General features: G+C 43.9%; 1 protein-coding gene across 5 annotated transcripts in view; it reads right to left on the bottom strand.

Annotated features, from left to right (window-relative positions):
- Myo1b (myosin IB) overlaps positions 1-20,782 on the bottom strand; it is a 158,949-nt gene that overhangs the window by 60,463 nt on the left and 77,704 nt on the right. For all 5 annotated transcript variants that reach the window (XM_021643028.2, XM_060368350.1, XM_060368351.1 and 2 more), the window contains 4 exons: positions 19,625-19,719; positions 11,866-11,970; positions 7,589-7,635; positions 2,482-2,545 (listed from right to left, as the gene is read on the bottom strand). In XM_021643028.2, the coding sequence (XP_021498703.1) occupies positions 2,482-2,545; positions 7,589-7,635; positions 11,866-11,970; positions 19,625-19,719 (311 nt within the window). The remainder of the gene's footprint in view (positions 1-2,481; positions 2,546-7,588; positions 7,636-11,865; positions 11,971-19,624; positions 19,720-20,782) is intronic.

Raw genomic sequence — 20,782 nt, 5'->3', positions numbered from 1 at the left:
AAGTTGCAGTATTCTATCCAATTTCGCTGCATATTAGAACTTTCCCTTCAAGGCACTTCCCTTGTAATGATACATTCTTACAAATGTATCATTGTAATCACAATGGATAGCACACAAAAGCATATAGCGAGACTGACCCAAGCGAAAAGTTAAATCATGTAAGAACTGCGAAGAGCTGAAACAGGAAGAAGCGCAGAATTCACCTAATTCGCTCCCATTATTCCAAAGATGAGAAAACGCCAGCCCTGTCTGTCAACTGTGATGAAAATTTCGTGTTTTAAAATTCAGCTACTTGGGGCCTGGGAGACAGCTCAGTTGATAAAGTGCTCGGCACACACTGTGCTCCGTGACCGTGCCTGCAATACCACTGCGGAGACAGAGGTACGACCTTGGGGACATTCTAGCCAGCGGTCAAGCCAGATTTTTGTTTCAATGAGAGATTTCACTTCAGAAAATACTGGAAAGCGAATGAAGAAGACACTGACATTGATCTCTGGCCTCCAGACATTTATGAGCACCCACAGTATATATTTGTGTTCCCATTCTCTCGCTCTTCCTTCGCCTCCACCTTTCCCTTCCCTCCCGCCAACATACCCCACAAATTTGGCTACCTAGTATGCTCAAATTACTTAAAACTGCAATTTCTGCATAGTACTCCTCTGACCCTAGGGCTGATAAGGAAGAGCTCACGAACACCTGGGGCTTAAGAGCTATGGGCTACCTGCCTCTTTTTTTCACTCCACTTTGCATCTCAGATTCTGGAAAATATTTCACTTGAAAAAGGAACGCTGCGGATGCAGAGACGGCTCAGCGGTTAAAAGTGCTTGCTGCTCTTCCAGAGGATCCAAGTTAGTTTCCCAGTACACACATGAGGCAGCTCACAGCAACCTGTAACTCTAGCTCTAAGGGATCCAACGCCCTCTCCTGGCCTCCACTAGCACCTGCACTCACATGTACAGACACAGATATAACACATATACGTAATTTAAAATTTTGTTGTTGTTGCCTTTGTTTTTTCGAGACAGGGTTTTTTTTTTTTTTTGTGTAACCTTGGCTGTCCTGGAACGCACTCTGTAAACCAAGGCTGGCCTTGAACTTACAGAGATCTGCTTGTCTCTGCCTCCCAAGTCCTGAGATAAAAGGTATGTGCCACCACTGCCTGGCTCTAATTTAAAAATCTTTTAAATCTTTTTTAAGAAAAAGGAATGCCATTACTGCAACAAACCAATGAAGGCGTTCTGAACACTACACAGCCTATCATTTTCTTATCTTGTCTAGACTTATATTCATTTTTATTCTAACAGTACCTGCAGCACTCTGGGGTGAATGGGCAATGGGAGGTCTGGTACTGTGATCCTAAAAACACCCAGAACTTTCAAGAGGATAGCAAGATGATGGCTGGGGGCATATACACCACTGTGTTATAATTAATTTCCAAACAAATGACATTTGAAATCGAAAGGTAGAAACATCAGGGCAGCAGCTCCAAGACAATGAAGTCACGCCAGCTAAGCTGCTGTGGCTCACTCCAGACGGTCCACAAACCCTGGGCTGAGCTCCTGAGCAGCCCCCAGTCAGTCCTGATCGTCTCCTTACTCCAGTCACACTCAGAAGGAGCTAATGATTCCGCATTTTACTAACAGCTGTATTATATTTCCATTATCTAGATATCCTGGAAGAGAGGTCACATTTCTCAAAATAACTATGAAGGTCTGCTCACTGTATTAAATAAATACCTCCTTTAAAAAGCTATAAATTTAAAATCAGCTATTCATCTGGGCACTGGTGGTACACAACATTAATCCCAAGACTTGAGAGGTAGAAGGATCTCTGAGTTTGGGGCCAGCTTGGTCTACAGATCAAATTCCAGGATAGCCAGGGCTACACAGAGAAACCCTGTCTCAAACAAACAAACAACAAAAAAAAGTAAGAAAAAAAAATTTCTATTTTAGCTTTAATGGTCAGTATATTTGCCCAGTGTGTGTGAGGCCCTAGGTTCTATCTTAGCACACAAAATCGGTTAATAAGTTCCTTAGGTTTTACCTTAACCATAGGATGTATTTTGTTAAGGAAAATCACCCTTGGAGGATATTCTAGATTAGCTTAACAACCTGTGAGATATAAATATAATCAGTAGAAATACTTCAGCAGATTTCTAAATAGTTCTCCAAAGGTAATAATAAATTGATCTTTAACAGTATTTAGCCAGCCATAATGATACATAAGTTTTGGAGCCTGTTTGGGTGAGACAGTAAGGTTCTCTCTCATAAAAACAAAAAAAATATGTATATGTATGTTTTCATATGTGTCTCTACATATATATCTTATATTATCTAATAAAGCAATCTGCAATGCAATGGTTAAAATTTTTTAGAAAAGTAAATACAGTTCTTCCCACCTCTTCAAGACACTGCATTTAAATTTTAAAAACTTGTTTTATTACTCTCAAGTGCTTTATAAAGAGCCAAGTAAAATACTCACAGTTGCTTATCACCCCTCCCAGTGGGTCGCCTTTAAAGTCGAATTCAATGTCCATATATTTGCCCTGTCAAAGAAAGACTCTGTAAGTTCATCTCAGCAGTGTCCTTCCAGAGAACAGCATACCAGCTCATTTTCAGTCCTCTGAATTAAGAAAGGCAGTTCATGTAAGCATGGTGCAGAGCACTGTACTCCATGACAATTCACGCTGCATACCCGCCACCTGGAGCCCATCCAGCTTGTTAAGAGCAGATCGTTGCTGACATGCACACACACGCGCGCGCGCGCGCGCGCACACACACACACACACACACACACACACACACACACACACGGAGGAGGGTGGGCATCCTTTCCATCACATGACTTTCCCACTTCAGATCATGCTCAAACTTCCTGAAAAGCATACAGTCTCAAATCAGGACTGAAAACAAGAGTAACAGTCTTGGCAGAGAAACTGACTGAAGAGCTAAGTCCTTTCCCTTTACAGGCAAATGTGCTTTAAGCCACTGCCACAAACTCCGTATCGGGTGGCGAGTGAACCTTAACACTCCATGTTCCCATGTTCTCCAACCATCACACCGTGATGAGATGTCACAGCTCAAAATCAAAGACTACTTTTAGTGGCTTTTGACCTAGACTATAGAGCAATATAGAGCCAAGGTTCACCACACTTACGGACAGTATCTTAAGACAGGTGGAGTTTAATATTGTGAGGTCTACAGAGTCACTCTGCAACTGCCTCGCTGAAGAGCAACAAGAGCAGAATAACCACAGCAGCTGCCTTGTGTCTGGAAATGCGCATGCTTATTTAATAAGTAAAACCTTTTTTTTCTTTGTTTCGTGCCCTACCTTAATCATAGTCAGACGCTCCGTACATAATTTTCCCCAAGAATTACATTCATTTTCAAAATGTGACAGGGAGGGAGAAAAACATGAGCACATGGCACTTGGTCAACAATGCAATTTGTGACTTTTTATTAGCTTATAGATGCTCCCTCACCATCTCCTCTTCCACTGCCATCTATCCTTTTAAAATCTTCCCTGCACTGAGCAAATGGCTCCAAATCATTTCTTCTAGGTTGAAAAGGCCAAGGGAAAAACCAGACACAGTCCTGCTGGGAAGACCCTGGCAGCCTGGTAAACAGGACAGTGAGGTAGAGACAAGTCTACCACAGCTCCTGAATGAACACGGTGATGCAAGGTGTGAGGACAAGGGCAGAAGAGGAAGTGAGTTCAGGGTAAGTTCGAAGTCTCCGCAGTTAGATGGACAGGAGTTAGGGAGCAGGCATAATAAGGACCAGGGGAGTGAAGGGGCTTCCGACTAGGGACCAAAGTCAGAGCACTGTGACTTCCTGACATTCTCCTGACGTGAGCCATTGTGACTGACAGCTCCTAAACAAGAAAGCATGAGCAGATTTGCCATTCACAAGATCACCTGACTGGTGTGTAATGGCCTGGAAAGGAGCAAGCAGATGCAATGGATAGCAAGGGATCAAGGCATCAGCTGGCTGCACTGATTAGGGGAGAGTTGTTGATAGCTTCCCGTAGAAGCAGCAAAAGATGAACCCAAACTGAGAGCTAGCCAGAACTGCAGGGAAAAGCTCCGGGGAGGCTCTGGGGACCAATCAAAGGATGGATGGCACGGTGTCAAGGTCTGTCCCGTCAACCATGACGAATGTTTCCCCTCAAATTGTAAGCCAAAATAAATCCTTCTTAAGTTGGCTTTGTAAGGTATTTGGACACAATGCCCTCCTCAACCCCTCAAAAAAGCAACCAAACAGGTGTATATAGGGCCAAAGGCACAGGCAAGACACTGGGCATAAGACTGGTTGCTTGAGGGCTTGGTGGTGATTACTTCCCAGACGGAGTTGCCAGGGAGTACTGGAGACCTGCAGAGAGGACCCAGGAAGCCTCTGGGCTGTTGGACACCTGTGCGGATTTCCTCACTGAAGGAATGGCCCTAGCGCTGTCTGGCAGGCACACCCTCAGGGCTCAACTCCAGCTTGGTTCTGATTATGTCACTCGTCCAGCTGGAAATAACCTGCAGCTTCCTGTAACCTACAAACAGTGTGCAGGGACATGAAACTTGACTCTGAGCATGCTCCAGTTGGAATCTTAGCTTTTCTAGCCCTTGGTCTTAAAGCTCCTTCTATACACTCTTAGGTTGAGTGACAAACTATGGTAAATGCAAGCCCAGGCTTTGTCATGATGCCAGGCCAATTCCTGCTCTCCAGCTGATTTTGACTCACTTAGGTTTTGAGTCCCTTTTACACTGTCTTCTACCCTAGCATCTTCGCTAAAAGTCCATAAAACTTTGCCCATAGCTTTCTGAAACACTTAAAAATGTACCATACTGTGTTATAACTATTTTTTTAGATACTTCCCTAACCAGTTTATAAACTTAAAAAGAAGCATTCACAGATTAAGTGCATCCTCAGTGTCTACTGTGGTACCATGCACTCTTTTAATTGTTAAAGAGTCTGAAAGGTACACAAGGAAGTCGAGGACTTGTTCCCAGGGTCTCTTCAAGTATCTCAAATCAATGAGGACAAGGGTAGATAATCTGATACAGCAATGCTAAAGAGTAATAAACACTTTAAGTAAATAAAATCAAGATGAAGCCAGAGTGTACAAAAGGTGTTATGGAGATAACATCTGAAGAGAGAGACAAGGAATTCAAGATGCCACCCAACACGTGCAGGTCTACAGAGCACCCCGCATGTAGAGCTGCACTGTTGGGAGCCCACACTGTAAGGAGCTGCACTCTTAGGGGCTGCACTGTAAGGAGCTGCACTGTAAGGGGCTGCACTCTTAGGGGCTGCACTGTAAGGAGCTGCACTCTTAGGGGCTGCACTGTAAGGGGCTGCACTGTAAGGAGCTGCACTGTAAGGGGCTGCACTCTTAGGGGCTGCACTGTAAGGGGCTGCACTGTAAGGAGCTGCACTGTAAGGGGCTGCACTCTTAGGAGCTACACTCTTAGCTGCACTGTAAGGGGCTGCACTGTAAAAGCAAAGGGGCACCACAGAGGTTTGATGGAACCTGTCTACAAAGATCACTCCAGCTACCGGAAAGAAAGGTCACAGGCTACATGGGTGATATAAACCTATACTCATTAAAACACAGAAACAAATCCATACTTTTTTTGTTTTGTTTTGTTTTGTTTTTTAAGACAGGGCTTCTCTGTGTAGCCTTGGCTGTCCTGGTCTTGCTTTATAGACCGGGCTGGCACTGAACTCACAGAGGCTCGCCTGCCTCTGCCTCCTGAGTACTGGGATTAAAGCCGTACACCACCATTGCCCAGCTAAAATTCTTATTGCATGAGCAGGGAGTGGTAGCACATGCCATAGTCAAGGGCACTGTCAAGCAATATCACAATTACACACAAAATAGCACAGTATCCAATTATAAAATTATAAGATGTACATTATTAACCAATAATGTTATAACATGTTATTAATCAAGTCAAAAAACAGAGGCCACAAAGCAGAGAAATTATGAGAAGCTAGACATGAAATTATTTAGCCTATAATCAAGTGTTAATCTCATATCCTAATACCCATGTTATAAGAGGATTTCTCTGAAGCTATTTAATAAGCTAAATTGCCTGCCAAACCATTCAGGGATATTAAATGCCACTAAAATGAATGACCTTTAAAGCAAAACAATTTTCGACCTTTGTATTGCCATGGCCACATATACTTGTAAATATTTTTAAAAGTGCATGTGCACACAATCTACAAACAAAATTAAATTCCTATCACATAAAGAAGCCTGGTCACTGGAATTACTTCACTTCAAATTCTATTCATGCAATGAGATGATTCACATTACCAAACAAGAAAAGGCCTAGATAAAACTGGCTTTAAGAATGTAACAGGCTGATCCAATGGAGAAGCTCACAGTCTTGGGTTTAGGAACTCATTTAGCTTTCTACTTTCTAAACTACACAAACTACCTCCACCTGAGACCATTTCTTTATTTAAGCTTTTGTCTAAGAAGGCCAGCAGGGATCTAAAGGGAAGTGTGGGTACATCCCTGGTAGGCAGACATCAGAAATTGCCAGAATCAATCCCAATGACACAAGCAATGGGTGTGAAGATGGCTCAGAAAGTAAATGATCTCTTAAAATAAAAATCTGGTTTAGCCAAAGAAGAAAAAAAAAAAAAAATCTCAAAATTTCACGGAGCCAGACCAAATGGTACAAATGCATAATCCCACCTACTCAGGATGTTGAAGCAACAGGAACAAGAGAGCTGAAGGCCTACCAGAGTTATAAACTGAGCTCAAGCCAGCCTGGGGACCTTACCAAACCCTGTAAGTGAAAGGAACAGAGAGGAGAGAGAAAGGGAGGGGAGGGGGAGGAACAGGAAGAGAGGAGAAAAGGTGGGTACTAGAAGGTAGTGTAGCAGCCACAAGGTCTCCTGCACTGCGAAAAGCAAAGACACAGGTAGTGTTTGTATCTCTGTGAAGATCAGAGGCCTGAAGGGAGTGGAGAGGACCAAGCGCGCCAACATGCAGGCACAAGCTAGACAGCTCCAGGGGAGATGGTGGAACTGCAGCCACAGCCACCGGAAGCTTCAGTTCAACCAGGACAAGGCATCCATTAGCTTCAGTTTTCAGTAGTTTTCAGTATTCAATTCCCCCAGACTCTTGCACTTACTAATCCTAGTGATTTTGCCTCCAAGAAGTTTAAAAATACGTCCCATCCTTTCTGAGGCTATCAAATGAGAGACAAAGGCAACAGAGTATACAAACTCGACATCACTTGGGCTTTCCTTTTTACTGAATTTCTGAGTCTTAATGACTTCTAAATACCAAACTTTAGATGAGTAAGAAATGATGATAAACAGTCACAAAGTATTATGACTGAAGATGAGGATAAAACACAATAAAAAGTACCTTGCCAGTCCAACAAAAACTGAAAAGAAAAATCTCAGAAAACAAAACAAAGCAAACAGATGTCTTATAGAGCGTACAGTGGTCTCGACAGGGGTGGCTGTCACCTGACTTTAAAAATGTGTGTATTAAGAAATATTAAACATCTGCTTGTTTAAGCAAGTGTGGACTAAATATTAGTATTAGCACTTAAGCATATACACATACTTACAAATCTAGAGGAGTTGTCATTCCTTACAGTCTTGGCATTCCCAAAAGCTGGTGAGAAAGAAACAGATGCATCATTAAAGCTGAAAAAATACTTCCGAGCAGAAACACAACACAACTGTAGCTCTAGACAGGAATAATCCTGGCAAACACAGCTTGCAGGAGCAGCATTTCTGCCCACAATTTCCATACAGATATATGGAGCAGAAATTTTATTAAGTTTCTAAAACTTCCCTCCGATATTAGAATTACACAGAAAACGAGCAAGTGAAAGTCCTGATTCTTGGAATTGTTTCAGGTTATTACCCTAAATTTAATCTTGCCTATATTGACACCTTTTAACACCTTTACAGGGGAATCTAAGGAGTGGGCAGCAGGCAAGGTATCCTGTCCTCCACCAAATGATCAATAAGGTTACTTCAGAGATCACTTTCCAGGATTACCGGTTTGATGCAGGAGGGTGAGGTTTGTAGATCACAGAAGGCATATGAAACTTAACCCTGTTTAATTTTGAAATAAAGCTATTTATGTAAATGTGATTATATAACTTCAGTACAGTAAGAACTATGCTGAGAGTTAAAAAATGGGTCATGTAAAAGGAGATAAAAACAATACACACTTTATTACTTCATGTCCAACATGCTGACCAAAATCAAACTTTCTAGAACACAAAGGCAACTAAAGTGACCCACACTGCACAGCACGGGTCTGTTTTGATCTGAGTTGCTTCAAGGAGACCAGCCTGCCTCGGGATTCACCTTGAAATGAGGGCCCCTGAGAACCACTGGCTGATTCTGCCCCAGGCACAGAAGGTCCCTGTCACCCAGGTGACAGCATAGTTAGGCGGTAAATGGACTGTTTCACCAGGCCTGTGCACAAACAGTGACAAGCCAAGCTGGGGTGCTGAAAGCAGAGAAGGGAGCAGCGCGGTGCCGGTCACATCTGTAGAGGGGATCCCTTGGATGCTCTGTCAGGGCCCCTCAAACCCTGAAGGAAACCCAGTCACTCTGGCCCAGTTCGTCCTGGAAGAGACACAAAGCTCTGCGTTTCCACTGAACGCCCTCCCACCAGGATGTCTTAGTGACAGGGAGCCACATTTGAGACTAGCAACACCATCCATGATGGTGGGGTTAAAGAAAATGAACCTTTTGAACAAGAGGCTAGATATGGCACTTCTGGAAGCCTCCATGACTTCGTCCGGTCAAATGGGGGAGATTAGGTTGACAACCAAGTGTCACCTAGAGCCTGAGAGGTGGCCTAGTCCTCCTGAAAACAGCACCCTAAAGAGAGGGAGAGGTATTTTTAGGAGAGACTAGCTTTGACCATTCAGTAGCCAAACCTGAGGTGTGATAGTTTATGTCAACCGATGCTTCAGGTCTGTTAGGAACTGTTTGTTTATTATTTATTGGGAGGGAGCATGTGGAGGTCAGAAGACAACTCTAAGGAGCTGGTTCTCTCCTACCGCATGGGTGTTGGGGAGGATTGAACTCAGGACATCAGGCTTGGTGGCAGGCACCTTTATCTGCTGAGCCATTTCACAGCTCCTGTTTCATACTTTTTACTTAAAAACACATACCTGGCTGGGCATGGTAGTGTAAGCATTTGATCCCAATACTCAAGAGGCAGATCTCTCTGAGTTGGAGGCCAGTCTGCTCTACATTGTCTGTAACACTACATAGCTGGCTCAAGATGGGTTAAGACAAAATTTACAGAGTCAACAGAGAATGCTTGAGCTTAAGATTATATTAGAGATGCTTGAGCCAAGAATGGTCTCGTAAGTTCCTGACACCAAACTCTCACCTCACAGGGAGACAGGCTGGCATGCTGTACACTGAGCTAGGAAACGCTGGAAATACTCACAAAGGAAGCATGCTGAGCAGGAGGGGACCCGAGACTCCTGACATGGCCACTGCCCACTAAAGGCATGAACTCAACCTGCATGGCAGTGGGTCATCTACCTGTTCCCACTAAACTGTGACATTCCCAATGCTTTTGTGGGCTAGCCTTCTGTACCAGGTTGGGAATGTGGGCTTGCCAAGTTAACTAATTAGTATAGGACCAAAGCCCAGCTCACGATGCTGGCACATGAAGATCACTGTACTACGGCCTGACAGTTAGGGGCAAGGGAAGGGCTGCTCCAGAACTTGCTTTAGAGTCGTCTCTGCAAGCCATAAACCATCTTCTCATCAGACAAGTCTGAACTGCACATTACCAAACACAACCCTGAACACTCAAGTCTTTTACTGGGAGCCTCAGAACTGAGCACCCCAAACAAGTGCTCCATTATAGCACACCCGAGACACATTCCACAGTTGTTGGTTTTTTTTAAATATAAAGTTCATTGTTCTAAACATTCATTTACAGTAGCAGCTCCAGTTAAAAAGCAAAGTGTTCCCATAAAAGATAACACACACCCACAGGGGACATTTCTTCCATTTCCTGCACTGCTGCCTAGTTTCAAATACCACCAAATAAAAGATCCTAGTCAAAGATGCAAGCTGCGGCATTCCGCTACGCTGCTCCTCTCGGCCACAGCATTCCTAAAATAAGCATGCGCAGATACACCACTGGTGCAGAGCACACAACCTAAAAGCAAAGGCAGGAAGCAAAAAGCCGAAATCTCAGTCCGACAAAGTGAAGAGCTGCCATTTCTTATAGTCTCTACCAGGTAAGGCACTGAGATCAATGGCTGACTGGACGTCACACCTTTCCTGTCTTACCAGTCAGGTACTGCGGTGGCCATAGTCTCCTCTGCAGCATAAAGTGTGTTTCAGAGGTATAGCACATGCTTGGAGTTCGAGAACATCTCCAAGAGGGATGGAGGAGCTGAGCCAAGAAAAAGCAACAGGAAGGGAGTCTGACCTCCCATGCCAAGAGTTGTCTACCAACCCCAAGATAGCTCTGCTTTCGTGAGCTCCAATCTTGCCATTTTGTGCTTGGAGCGAAGTGTCAGGCTGAACTATTCCTCAAGCCCAAATTCTAAAAGTGTGCTTTCCATTCCCCAGGGGACAGCGGCCAATGTTTGGAATTACTTTTTTATCCTAATAGATACAAGGGTGCAACAGGCACCTGACAAGCAGAAGCCACAAATGCACAGGACAGGCCTTATGTTCAGAGCAAGGACAGGGTCAGCACGAGGGAGCCTAGGCTGAGAAATCCCACTGGCACTCCAACTGCATTAGTCACAACACTGACATGCTTATACTATAAAGCAAATTTAATACCATTAAGAAAAGCTGGAATTTCACGGTCTTTAAAAGATTCAGTTTATTCTACATGTATGAGTGTTTGCCTGCATAGTGTGTATTGGATATATATCTCCATCAAATGTGTATCTTGTGTGTGTAAAAGCCAGAAGAAAGTTCTAGATTCTCTGGAACTAGAATTAACAGAATGTTGTAACCTGTCACATATGTGCTAGGACCCAAACCCAGGGCCTATGTAAGAACAGCAAATATTCTTATCACTGAGCCACCTTCCCAGATCCTAATTTCACTGTAAGTGTAAGGTTGCTTTATACCAAGGGAGCATGCCATGCTCCCACGGGTGAAAGAACTCATCTCTGGCTCATTCTTGATTGATGGGCCCATGTTTTTGTCCCTTCTTCCCCAGTCCTATCTTAAAGCTCTGACCCAATGAGAAAGAACTAGAGTCAACCCTTTGGGAGGTGCTTCAGGCTAGCTGAGGTCATGAGTGTGGAGAAGGCACCAGGCAGCCCACTCCTGTTCTTGCTCCCAAGAAACACAGAGACATGCTCATAAGAGCATCAAGGTGGTAAATGCCTCTAAGATGAGAGAAGGCCCCCACACGAATCCTGCATTAGCAGGAATTTAGTCTAGGATTTCTAGCCTCCAAGAATATGAGCTAGTTACCAGAGTCCTAGCAACAGAGCTTGGGAGATATATGCAGAACCAGGTTTGGGGTTTCTATAGCTCTTGATTTCCCTGACAACAGAAATAACCAGCCACAGGCATTGCCATGAATGATAAAACATCCCTGCACCATCAACTGCAAAAACCAGTCAATTCTTTAAAAAGCCAATCAACATTAAATAAAAATTGAATAGCAAAAATCACTTAAATGGGAACGTTCCTTTTCCATAGGTAAGCTATTGCCTGTTTTAAGTACTTGAACCCAAGTACCACAAGGTTGGGGCTTATCCTTCAACAGGCTTTGACCTGGACTGTGTCCTCCTCCCACTCGGAACATCAGGCAGTTGAAGTGTGCTGAGAACAGTTTACTATCTGAATCACAATGACCAAACACACATGAAATTTTTACCTTCCAGGACAGGGTTGGACTGGAGAAGCTGCTCCTTTACTTGGTTAACTTCGGCTCCTTTTCCACACACGGCTGCGACATAGGACATGACAAGCTTGCTGGCCTCTGTTGGGGGAGCAGCGTGTTAATTGTGAAGAAACTTTAGATCATACTGAGAAAGGATTCAGCCGTAGCATTTCCAGGCACCTTTGTTATTGAGTGGACACATGTTTTGAAAACGTTTTCAGCTGTGTATTTTCAACTGCATCAACTCAGTTAGAATATGACTTGCACTATCTCTGAGGTGCTAACTCTGAGGTGTTAAAACGAAAGCTAAGTTACATGGTCAACAAAAATCCCAGGAGAATCAAACTCAAAGAAAACGAGCACCTATGACTATGCTCTGTGCATGACTCTGAGCGTCTTTGCCAAACGTATTCCTTAAGTTTAAAAGAACTGCTTGCCTTCAAAATAATGTGAGTCAAATTGGATTGTTCACAATTAGGCCTGTCTGATTACTCTTTCAGTTACAAAAGTGAGCAGCTGATGGGGGATTTACACTCCTTCTGGGGCAGAGTTATATTCATGGTCTTCCCTACTGCCTTGGTGGGGTAGAGGGGAATGGGGTGGAACAAGAACCCACAGATGCTATAGGCCCGATGTGGCCTCTTGGAGACATCTGGATGGCCAAAAAGAGACGGGACTGAGTCTGGAAGCAGACCGCTTAGCTGGCCATTAGACTTAGGCCAACTATTAAAATGTACATAAACCTACCGGCATGTAAAGATGGCTTAATCAAATAGCTTTTACTAGCTTTAAACCATACCTAAGCAATCCAAATGGTTTCTAAATCTATTTCAAGGATATAGCTCAAGTCTTAATAGCTTATTTCTAAGTTGGTAGAAAGTATCTAGTCTTAATTACCTTCAGGAAATCTACTACACAGCTCATTTTAATAATTCATTTCTGGAAACAGGAATTAAAAATAAATTTTTCCAGGAGGCCAGGGAGAAGGCTCGGTGGGTAACAGTGCCTGCTGCTCATGCCCGACACCCTCCGCTGGGGTCCCTGCAGCCTTGGGGAAGTCACCAGGTGGGAGGTGAGACAACAGCTGGAGCTCTCCTCTGGCCTCACACACCCCACGCCCTCAAGCACAAGCCATACTCCCTAGAAGAGGCAACTCCCGCATCTCCCCTCTCACTGATCATTTACTCAGGCGCTTCACGAGACAGCTGCCACTTAAAAAAAAAGAAAACAGGAACTGTAAGGACCAGCCAATGGCTGTGTGTTGTGTGAATGTGTTCGTGCCGCCCCATGCCAGGAACAGGAGATCACGTTATCACACAGGCTTTCGGCTTCCTTTCCTTTTGGCTCTAAAGTTCAAATAAATTTGAATCTGTATTCAAATCTTTATGTAATTACAAAAAACAAAACAAAACAAACAAACAAAAAAAACGGATCTTCATGTAATAACCCCTATAAAGGAAACATATTCTGCTGAAGATAAGGAAGATCTGGATATCACCTTCCAGGGTTCAACATCTAGTTTTTGAATTACTGACTGGTAAGTCTACAAAACACACATTCTTAAACCTGGCAACATGTAACCAGCTTAGAGTCAATTACGATTGCATCATTTACCTAACCCGGACATTCACGTCTGTGCAAAACTTGAGCCTTCAGTTCCGTCAGCTGTTGAGACAAAATGTGACCCTCAAGGCCACAATCTCTTCGCATAGAACGTGGTAGGGCACTTAGGTTTAACATATATTCTGTATCACCAGACAAATGACCTGTAAGAAGATGCTTCTAATCCACCATCTCTATACCATAGTTAATTCCTATAAGGAGTGAGAAGGGCTTACAGATGATAACTTATTTTAGAGACTTTAAAGGACTACAGGGTAAAAACAACTAACTTGTCTGTATTCACTGATACTTAGCATTGGGTTTTATATATGTTATTACATATATATCCCCAAATTAATATGAATTCACAAAAACTTTTATGGAGAGAGCAGTTTACCATGGTGGTAGGAGACAGAAAGAACAGGGGAAAATACAGATACTTGTGATCCTGAAGATAAAAACAGGGGATTCCCTAAGGCATCAAAACCTCTGCAAGTTCACTGAGCAGGCTCTGTTGGGATTCAGTCTCAGGACTGGGCACACAGGAGCTACAAGGATAAGCAAATTTATTTTAAGCTTTTGGTCATAAAGCTTGAGTAAATCTGTCCGGGAGTTAATAGACATCTCTAACAGTTGTGTTCACAGTTGAATGTAATAACATATACGTCGCATAAGATCAGACAAGTCATGTCATGTATGTCATACTGCAAACAGAAACACACACACACACACACACACACACAGGAGGCGGGGCTCTGATATCTCAATATCAATCAGAGAGGCACTCAGGAACTACCTCAATGAAAACAAAAGGCAAAAATGTTTCTATCAGAACTACAATGATGGGACCAGAGGAATGGCGCAATGAATGAAGATGCCTGCACTCAAGCCTGGCAGCCAGGACTCTGTCCTTGTGACATCACGTGGTGAAGAAGAGAATCGACTCCCACTAGTTGTCCTCTGACTCCTACCCTCGAAACATGGCACGTGTGTCACACACACAGACAAATGAAGAATGTAGAAAAAGAAAAGAGAGAGAGATGCTGGCTTTACTATAAGAGGAGTATGCCTCATAACAGTTTCACTGAAGAAAAATTGTGTGTAATCTACCTCTGCAGACTCTCTGGTGATTCATATAAAGCACATGTGTCAGAAGGAAAGAAAACAGAGCGCGGTGCTTCTTGGTCTTGGGCCTGTTCTGCGTCAGCATGGTGTTTTCAGTGCTCAGGGTGCATATGGTAAGTCAGAGCACCAGCGCCGTGGCTGGAGCACGGGGCAGTGTGCGGATGCGCACACAGAAGCTGGGCCCCAGGTCGTTTGGGGTTTAGACCCAAAGTCTTAATGAGCAAGGCAGGCTCCGGACGGCTAAAGCACTGCTAGAAACTGATGGAACTGTGAAGCTAGGAACTGAATAACTTAGAATGTTTGTGTACCTCAGGATCAAGGGTTCAGGTGCAGAATGTACCCGTGTCCTCAGAGACACGCAGACCTGATGGCTCTTTCGTGTGCTGCCTCCTGGCCTTCTCCTGAGGCTTGACTAGTTCGCCATGAAGGATCTGAACGCACAGGAGTGAACTCCAAGTTCACTGCCTACAAATAGTGGAGCACTTTTAAAAGGCATGATTAATTTTTTATTTAGGACAGTAGTGATGAATTAAACAGCATCCCCCAAGCACTCAAAGAGTTCATGCCTCTCCCTAAAAGCCCGTATTATATAACCCCATAGAGTAAGAGCATCTCTAGCGCTTACGGCCAATAACATCATCAGCCGCCGAGGGTGTTTTATGACCCAGTTAAATTAATTACCTCATATAAAATAAGCCCTCTGCGTGGTGGTTCTATCTGAACTACTAAGTACAGATTCTAAACGAAAACACTCTATGTGACACACACTGCACATTTTAGACCCTCTGTGAATGCCAATTCTACTCCCTCTCATGTGCCTAATAACAAAAGTTAGATGGCTGCATGTATGCAGAACTAAAATAATTAAATGTGAAAAAGATGACGTGCTTTTTTTTCAAGTGTGGTCTGGCTTCTCTCCCTCGGAGTCAAGACGAAACTCCTCCCCAAGTCCCTCATACTATAATCTCTATGTTAACTTCTATCATTTCATTCTCTCACAAATAATTTCATGAAACAAAGAATTATAAAAACACACAAATTCTGGGCTTCGCTCCATGTCTGAGTCTATGAACAAGTTGAAATCACAGTCAAACTGGAGGTAATCTTTCTATGACCAATTTTAAAAAGAAGGAGACACAAAGAAAGAATAATCAGCAAAAAACAGGAGTCTGGAAAGGACTGGGTGTGAGAAAAGGGGCTCAGCGGTTAGCACCCACCAAATGTGGCTGAGTAGGATGGGCACCAGCAGCTCTGGAGTGCAGCACCCCCTCCCCCCACCTGGACGTTGGTGTAACAGACAGCGGAGGTGCATCACCTCAACAGGACAGAGGCTTCCAGCGCCCTTGGGGCAATGTTAGAAGATGATCCAAGGAGTAGCCCCACCGAAAGCCTGCCAGCCCACAGACCCGGCAACCCATACTGGGAGGCCTCCAAGAGTTGTAGCTACCATACTTTGTTTTGTCTACTAACGCTAATGTGAACTATTGGGACCCACGTGTTTCTACATCTCCTTTGTTTTATTTAAGCAGCGGTCGGTCAGCATGGCCTTTGCCTCACCACTAAGGTCTGAGAGCCCCTCCAGCTTCCGGCTGCAGAAGCACCTACGCTGGGTGCTGCAAACGTGACACTCCTGCAAAGCCACACTCTGCTTCCAGAACCTGAGGAAGCAATCCATCCAGGAGAGCAGACAAGAGAGAAAGGACTACAGGTGGTGATCGTGAAGCCGCTATGGCAGCGACTGAGCAGAAAACATGCCCAATGAAGGAGGAGCCCTGCTGTGCTTGTTTTTAAACTATATTTTATTGGGGATATTCCAGCCTCTACCTCCTTTCCACCAACCCTTTAACTTTAGTTAAGAGAGAGGTTAGTGGGAGAGGGGCCACAGACTCCTTTACTTCTCCACACTGCTTACAGTCAATGGGTTCTTTGGGGGCTATACACATCTGCATCAACAGCAAATGCAGCAAGTGGTCTCCTCCAAGCTGCTGTGGTGAAACATTTCTTTCCGTCTCTAGTCTCCAAACTGCCACCGTGTCTCTTTCTGGGCTCTCATATTTATATCTCTCAGAATCCTAGACCACCTCCTCTCCATGCTGCACAAGGCAGGCCGTTACCAGCTGCCAAAGACCACACCCCTAAGGAGGCAATTATCAGCTGGGGTCAAACTAAAGCCCAAACTAAAATCCCACACTTGGGGTTAAAACAAAAACATATTTACATAACATAACTGAGTTTTTAAAGAAACCAAAACTTCCATTACAGAGGCCCGTGCAACTAGGCACTCTACGGATGGAATGAGGTATTTTTTCCTCTCAGAAAGTCTGAAGACCACCCTCTGAATGAAGCAGGATCATCCGCCTCCACTCTCTGTCTAACTGAGAAAGAGTCACAAGCCTACCAAGAGATGCATCCTGGCTTCAGGAACAAGTGGCAAAGTTAACAATCTGAGGACACCCTACGTTGCTGAAGCTAATTAGGAGGCTGCTGACTTCTTGGAACATATGCTCCAAAGGAGGCGAAGAACTGGCCAAGACCAATCAAAGTGACCGCAGCCCACTTCTAATGACTCACTTAGGAACAAACTGATACAGTCAGAATGCCTTAAAAGAAACACAAAGCATTAGTCACAAAGAGGACTGAATATAGAATAGCTTCCAAGAGAAAACAGAAGGGAAGCTTTGAGAAGTGGACAGGTGGACTGCTGGACATAATCAAGAAGTGAGGGAGAGGCAAGAGGTACAGCGAGAACAGAGATGCCTGCTGCAAAGGCTACCTCACCAAATGAAGAAAACAAACTAGGCCAGCACGCAAAACAAAAACATCTTGTGCCTTTAAAGCTAAACAAATAAATAAGCAAGCACATCAACATTTAAATAGTTTTGTTTTGTTCACCACCACTTTCACGGGCCCTCCTAAAAAGACCGGATACTGTGACAGCTTCTAGGAATTCACTTAAATTCATGTGAAAAGATAAGCGACAAGAGTAAGCCATTCCCCACGGTGACTCTGTCGTGTTAAGGTTCCCATAATCTGAACAGCCAAAAAACAATGTCCATGAAAGAGATGGGAGTACAGGAAGGAGGCAAGAACCCCTTAGAATGGCTATGGATAGTGCTTGGGAATTACGGCTGGTGGCTTGGGCCAGAGGCTCCATATAAACAAAAAGAAAGAAAAGAACAACCTAGAATGAGCTAGATTCCAGAGAGAGACTGGTGGGCCTGAGTGTAAGACACAGGAGAAGACAGTATTAAAAGTACTGACAGGTATAGCTCCATAATGAGGAATATGATACAACGCTGGTCTGAGTCACTGAAGTCAGAACAGTAAAGACAAAAGAAAAGTCAAATCTGTTCTATCTATGGTTAGTTTGAGATGAATCAGAATCATTCAAGCACACTGGTCAGGTAGAAATGAGTCTATTAGTTGAAAGATCAAATAAGCAATGGTAGATGGAAGTATAAATGAAGAAGATATTAGCATAATCAGAGAAAACCTGAAACTACCTAAGTAGGGAAGATGGAGGGATAAATAAAGAGTTGTCCAATGCTAGGCAAAATGATTAACTTCTAGGACAGACCTAAATAAAATAGCTAACGCAGGGCAACTGGTAGTTTTGCCAGTTACTTCAAATACAGTCATGAGGCTAGTTCCTCAGAGTGAGCAAGGAGATTCATTCAATCATCTGACTGTATCTGTATAAACACAGAACAAAACTCCTTCCTTAACGACTTCAGAACTAGAAGGGGACCTACCAGAGGAGCAATATTAGCCCAGGGCTCAACAAGAAGCATCAAGACACGAAGATTCGGGTTTAAAAAAAGATAGGGAACAAAGCCCAGAACTCTAGAACTATACTAACTGTTCCAAATCGACACTAGCATAGTGCAGTATACTGTTGTTGTTCTGTCTGAACTTTAGAGGGGCTGCCCGGCCCCTGTTTTGTCCTCTCTTAGAATTACTATACATGGGGGATCATAGTAGTCATTCTGAGTATCTGAGATGTGCTTGGCACTGTATTTACATACTACCCAGCTCTAATGTGGAGAAATTGAGACACAAAATGGATCAGTAGCTTTTCTAAATATCTTCGATGCATTTACTGTTGTTGTGATAAAAACAAACAAACAAACAAAAAACCTTAGCAAAAACAAGTTAAGCTCACATCGTAGCAGGGTAGTCTCAGGAGCCTGAGAGAACTGGTTACATCATATCCACAGTCAAGACCACAGAGTAATGAACGAATGAATTCATGTCTGTGTTCCGCTGGCCTTCTCCACTTGCACAGTTGGAGATCCCTTGCATAGGGAATGGTGCTACCCACAGTGGGCAGGTCCTCCTACCCAATTAACATAAGATGATCTCTCAGAGACATATCCCAGCCAACCTGCTCCAGACAATCCATGGATAGTCTCTTCTTGGTGAGTCTACACTAAATGTATATACAGTGAGTTACAGCAGGGCTGGGAGTTCAAGACCAGCCTGGTCTACAGAGCAAGTCTAAGACAGCCAAGGCTATACAGAGAAACCCTGTCTTGAAAAACAGACAAAACAAAAAATTATAATTTTATGGTTGGGGGGGTCATCATAACATGAGGAACTATATTAAAGGGTCACAGCAGTAGGAAGGCTGAGAAACACTGCTCTAGAATAAAACTAAACATGGCAGGTACCTTCCCTCACTGTCCAGCAGAGATAAGGTATGGTTGTAATTGCCACAAACCAGAATAAATTGGCATCTCACTGGGAAGAGTCAACTCCCTAAGGTCACACAGCCAAGGTAAAGCAAAGCCTTGATACAGCCAAAGACGGTACCAATAGGAGCTAGAATGCAGTGTTGGGACCTACACTGGCTGCACCCTGATGGCACCTTGTCCCCTCACATGAGAGATAGGCGTCCATCAAACATCCTAGCTCCCATACGGGAGCTGTGGCCACCTGGCTCCAGGGCCACCTGCCTTCCTTACTGCTGTCGTTCAGCAGCACTGGCCTTCCAGAGAGGGCAGGGTCGGTCTGGCAGTGGTCTCACCTGTTTTTCCTGCTCCGCTCTCCCCTGTAATGAGAATGCACTGGTCTTTATCTTGATCACGGAGGGATCTGTATGCCTCATCTGACAAAGCAAAGCTGCAAGACAGAATGTGGGGGGAATTCATCTGGTTAATGTGTGCTGATCAGTAACTCTGGGTATCCAAAGGGCCTCTGTGAGTCTCCCTTCCAAGAACAGGTAGACATTTTATTTCTTCCCAACTTTTAAAATATACAAATCAATATATTCGTCCTTTCTGGCCCACAGACCTTTTCTCATGCATTCTCTATCAAGCCCCTCTTGTGTGTGTGCATCTTTCTATTAAAATCTAGCTAATTCAGAGAACCAAGGAGAAAATGTTACATTGCCATGTGCACAAGTGGATAATAGTGTGCAGTGAGGAACAGTGAGGAAGCCATTCTCGAATTTATGAAAGCCTCAATATTAAAGGAAAAAACCCTTTTCCAAACATCAGAAAAACACAAATATCACACAGCTGTTACTGCTATAAGCTAAATAGAGCACGATGGTTCATGACACAAGATAGGATGTAAGGCCCACGGAGCACTATGGCGTTCGCCATGGTTCTTGTCCATTGCTTGGGGGCCAGCTTCTCATCCTACCCTATGATGACAGGACTTCCCTGCCAAGACACCTGGGCTAGCCCTTTGTTGATCTGCTCCTCCTCTAGATGTACTAACAAGGTACACCCCCCCCTTTTTTTTAGCTCATTTTAAAAAATAGAAAAAATTCTGGGCAATATGATAAATATTCCTACTTCTCGTTTGTTAATGAGCTATTTACCGAAAGTGGACTGTGTGTCAAGAACATGCTGAGAATATAAAATAATATCCAGCCTCTTCTGTGAGTTTTCAGTCGAAAGCAGAGAAGAAACAAACAGAAATAGCTCAAGTCCAGTGATAGTGTGGAAAGCACTGCAGAGCAAGACAGGCACCCCAGGAAGGTAGGGACTGGCACTGGAGAAGAAAAATTTCAAGAGATGGAAAATTAGTTCCAAAGAATGAATTTGCAAGGCAAAGAGCTGTGTATGTGAGCACAAAGGCCGACTACCAGGGAAGCAAGCTGACACATGGGGTTATGAGCAGTTCCACACGGCTAGAAGGCAGAAGGAAGGGGGCCTGGGAGGGGCTTACACAGGGT

This window comes from Meriones unguiculatus, chromosome 15 (genome assembly GCF_030254825.1).
Source record: "Meriones unguiculatus strain TT.TT164.6M chromosome 15, Bangor_MerUng_6.1, whole genome shotgun sequence".
Classification (NCBI taxonomy): domain Eukaryota; kingdom Metazoa; phylum Chordata; class Mammalia; order Rodentia; family Muridae; genus Meriones; species Meriones unguiculatus.
Note: the sequence above shows the minus strand (reverse complement) of the source record. Positions and strands in the feature narration are given on the sequence as shown.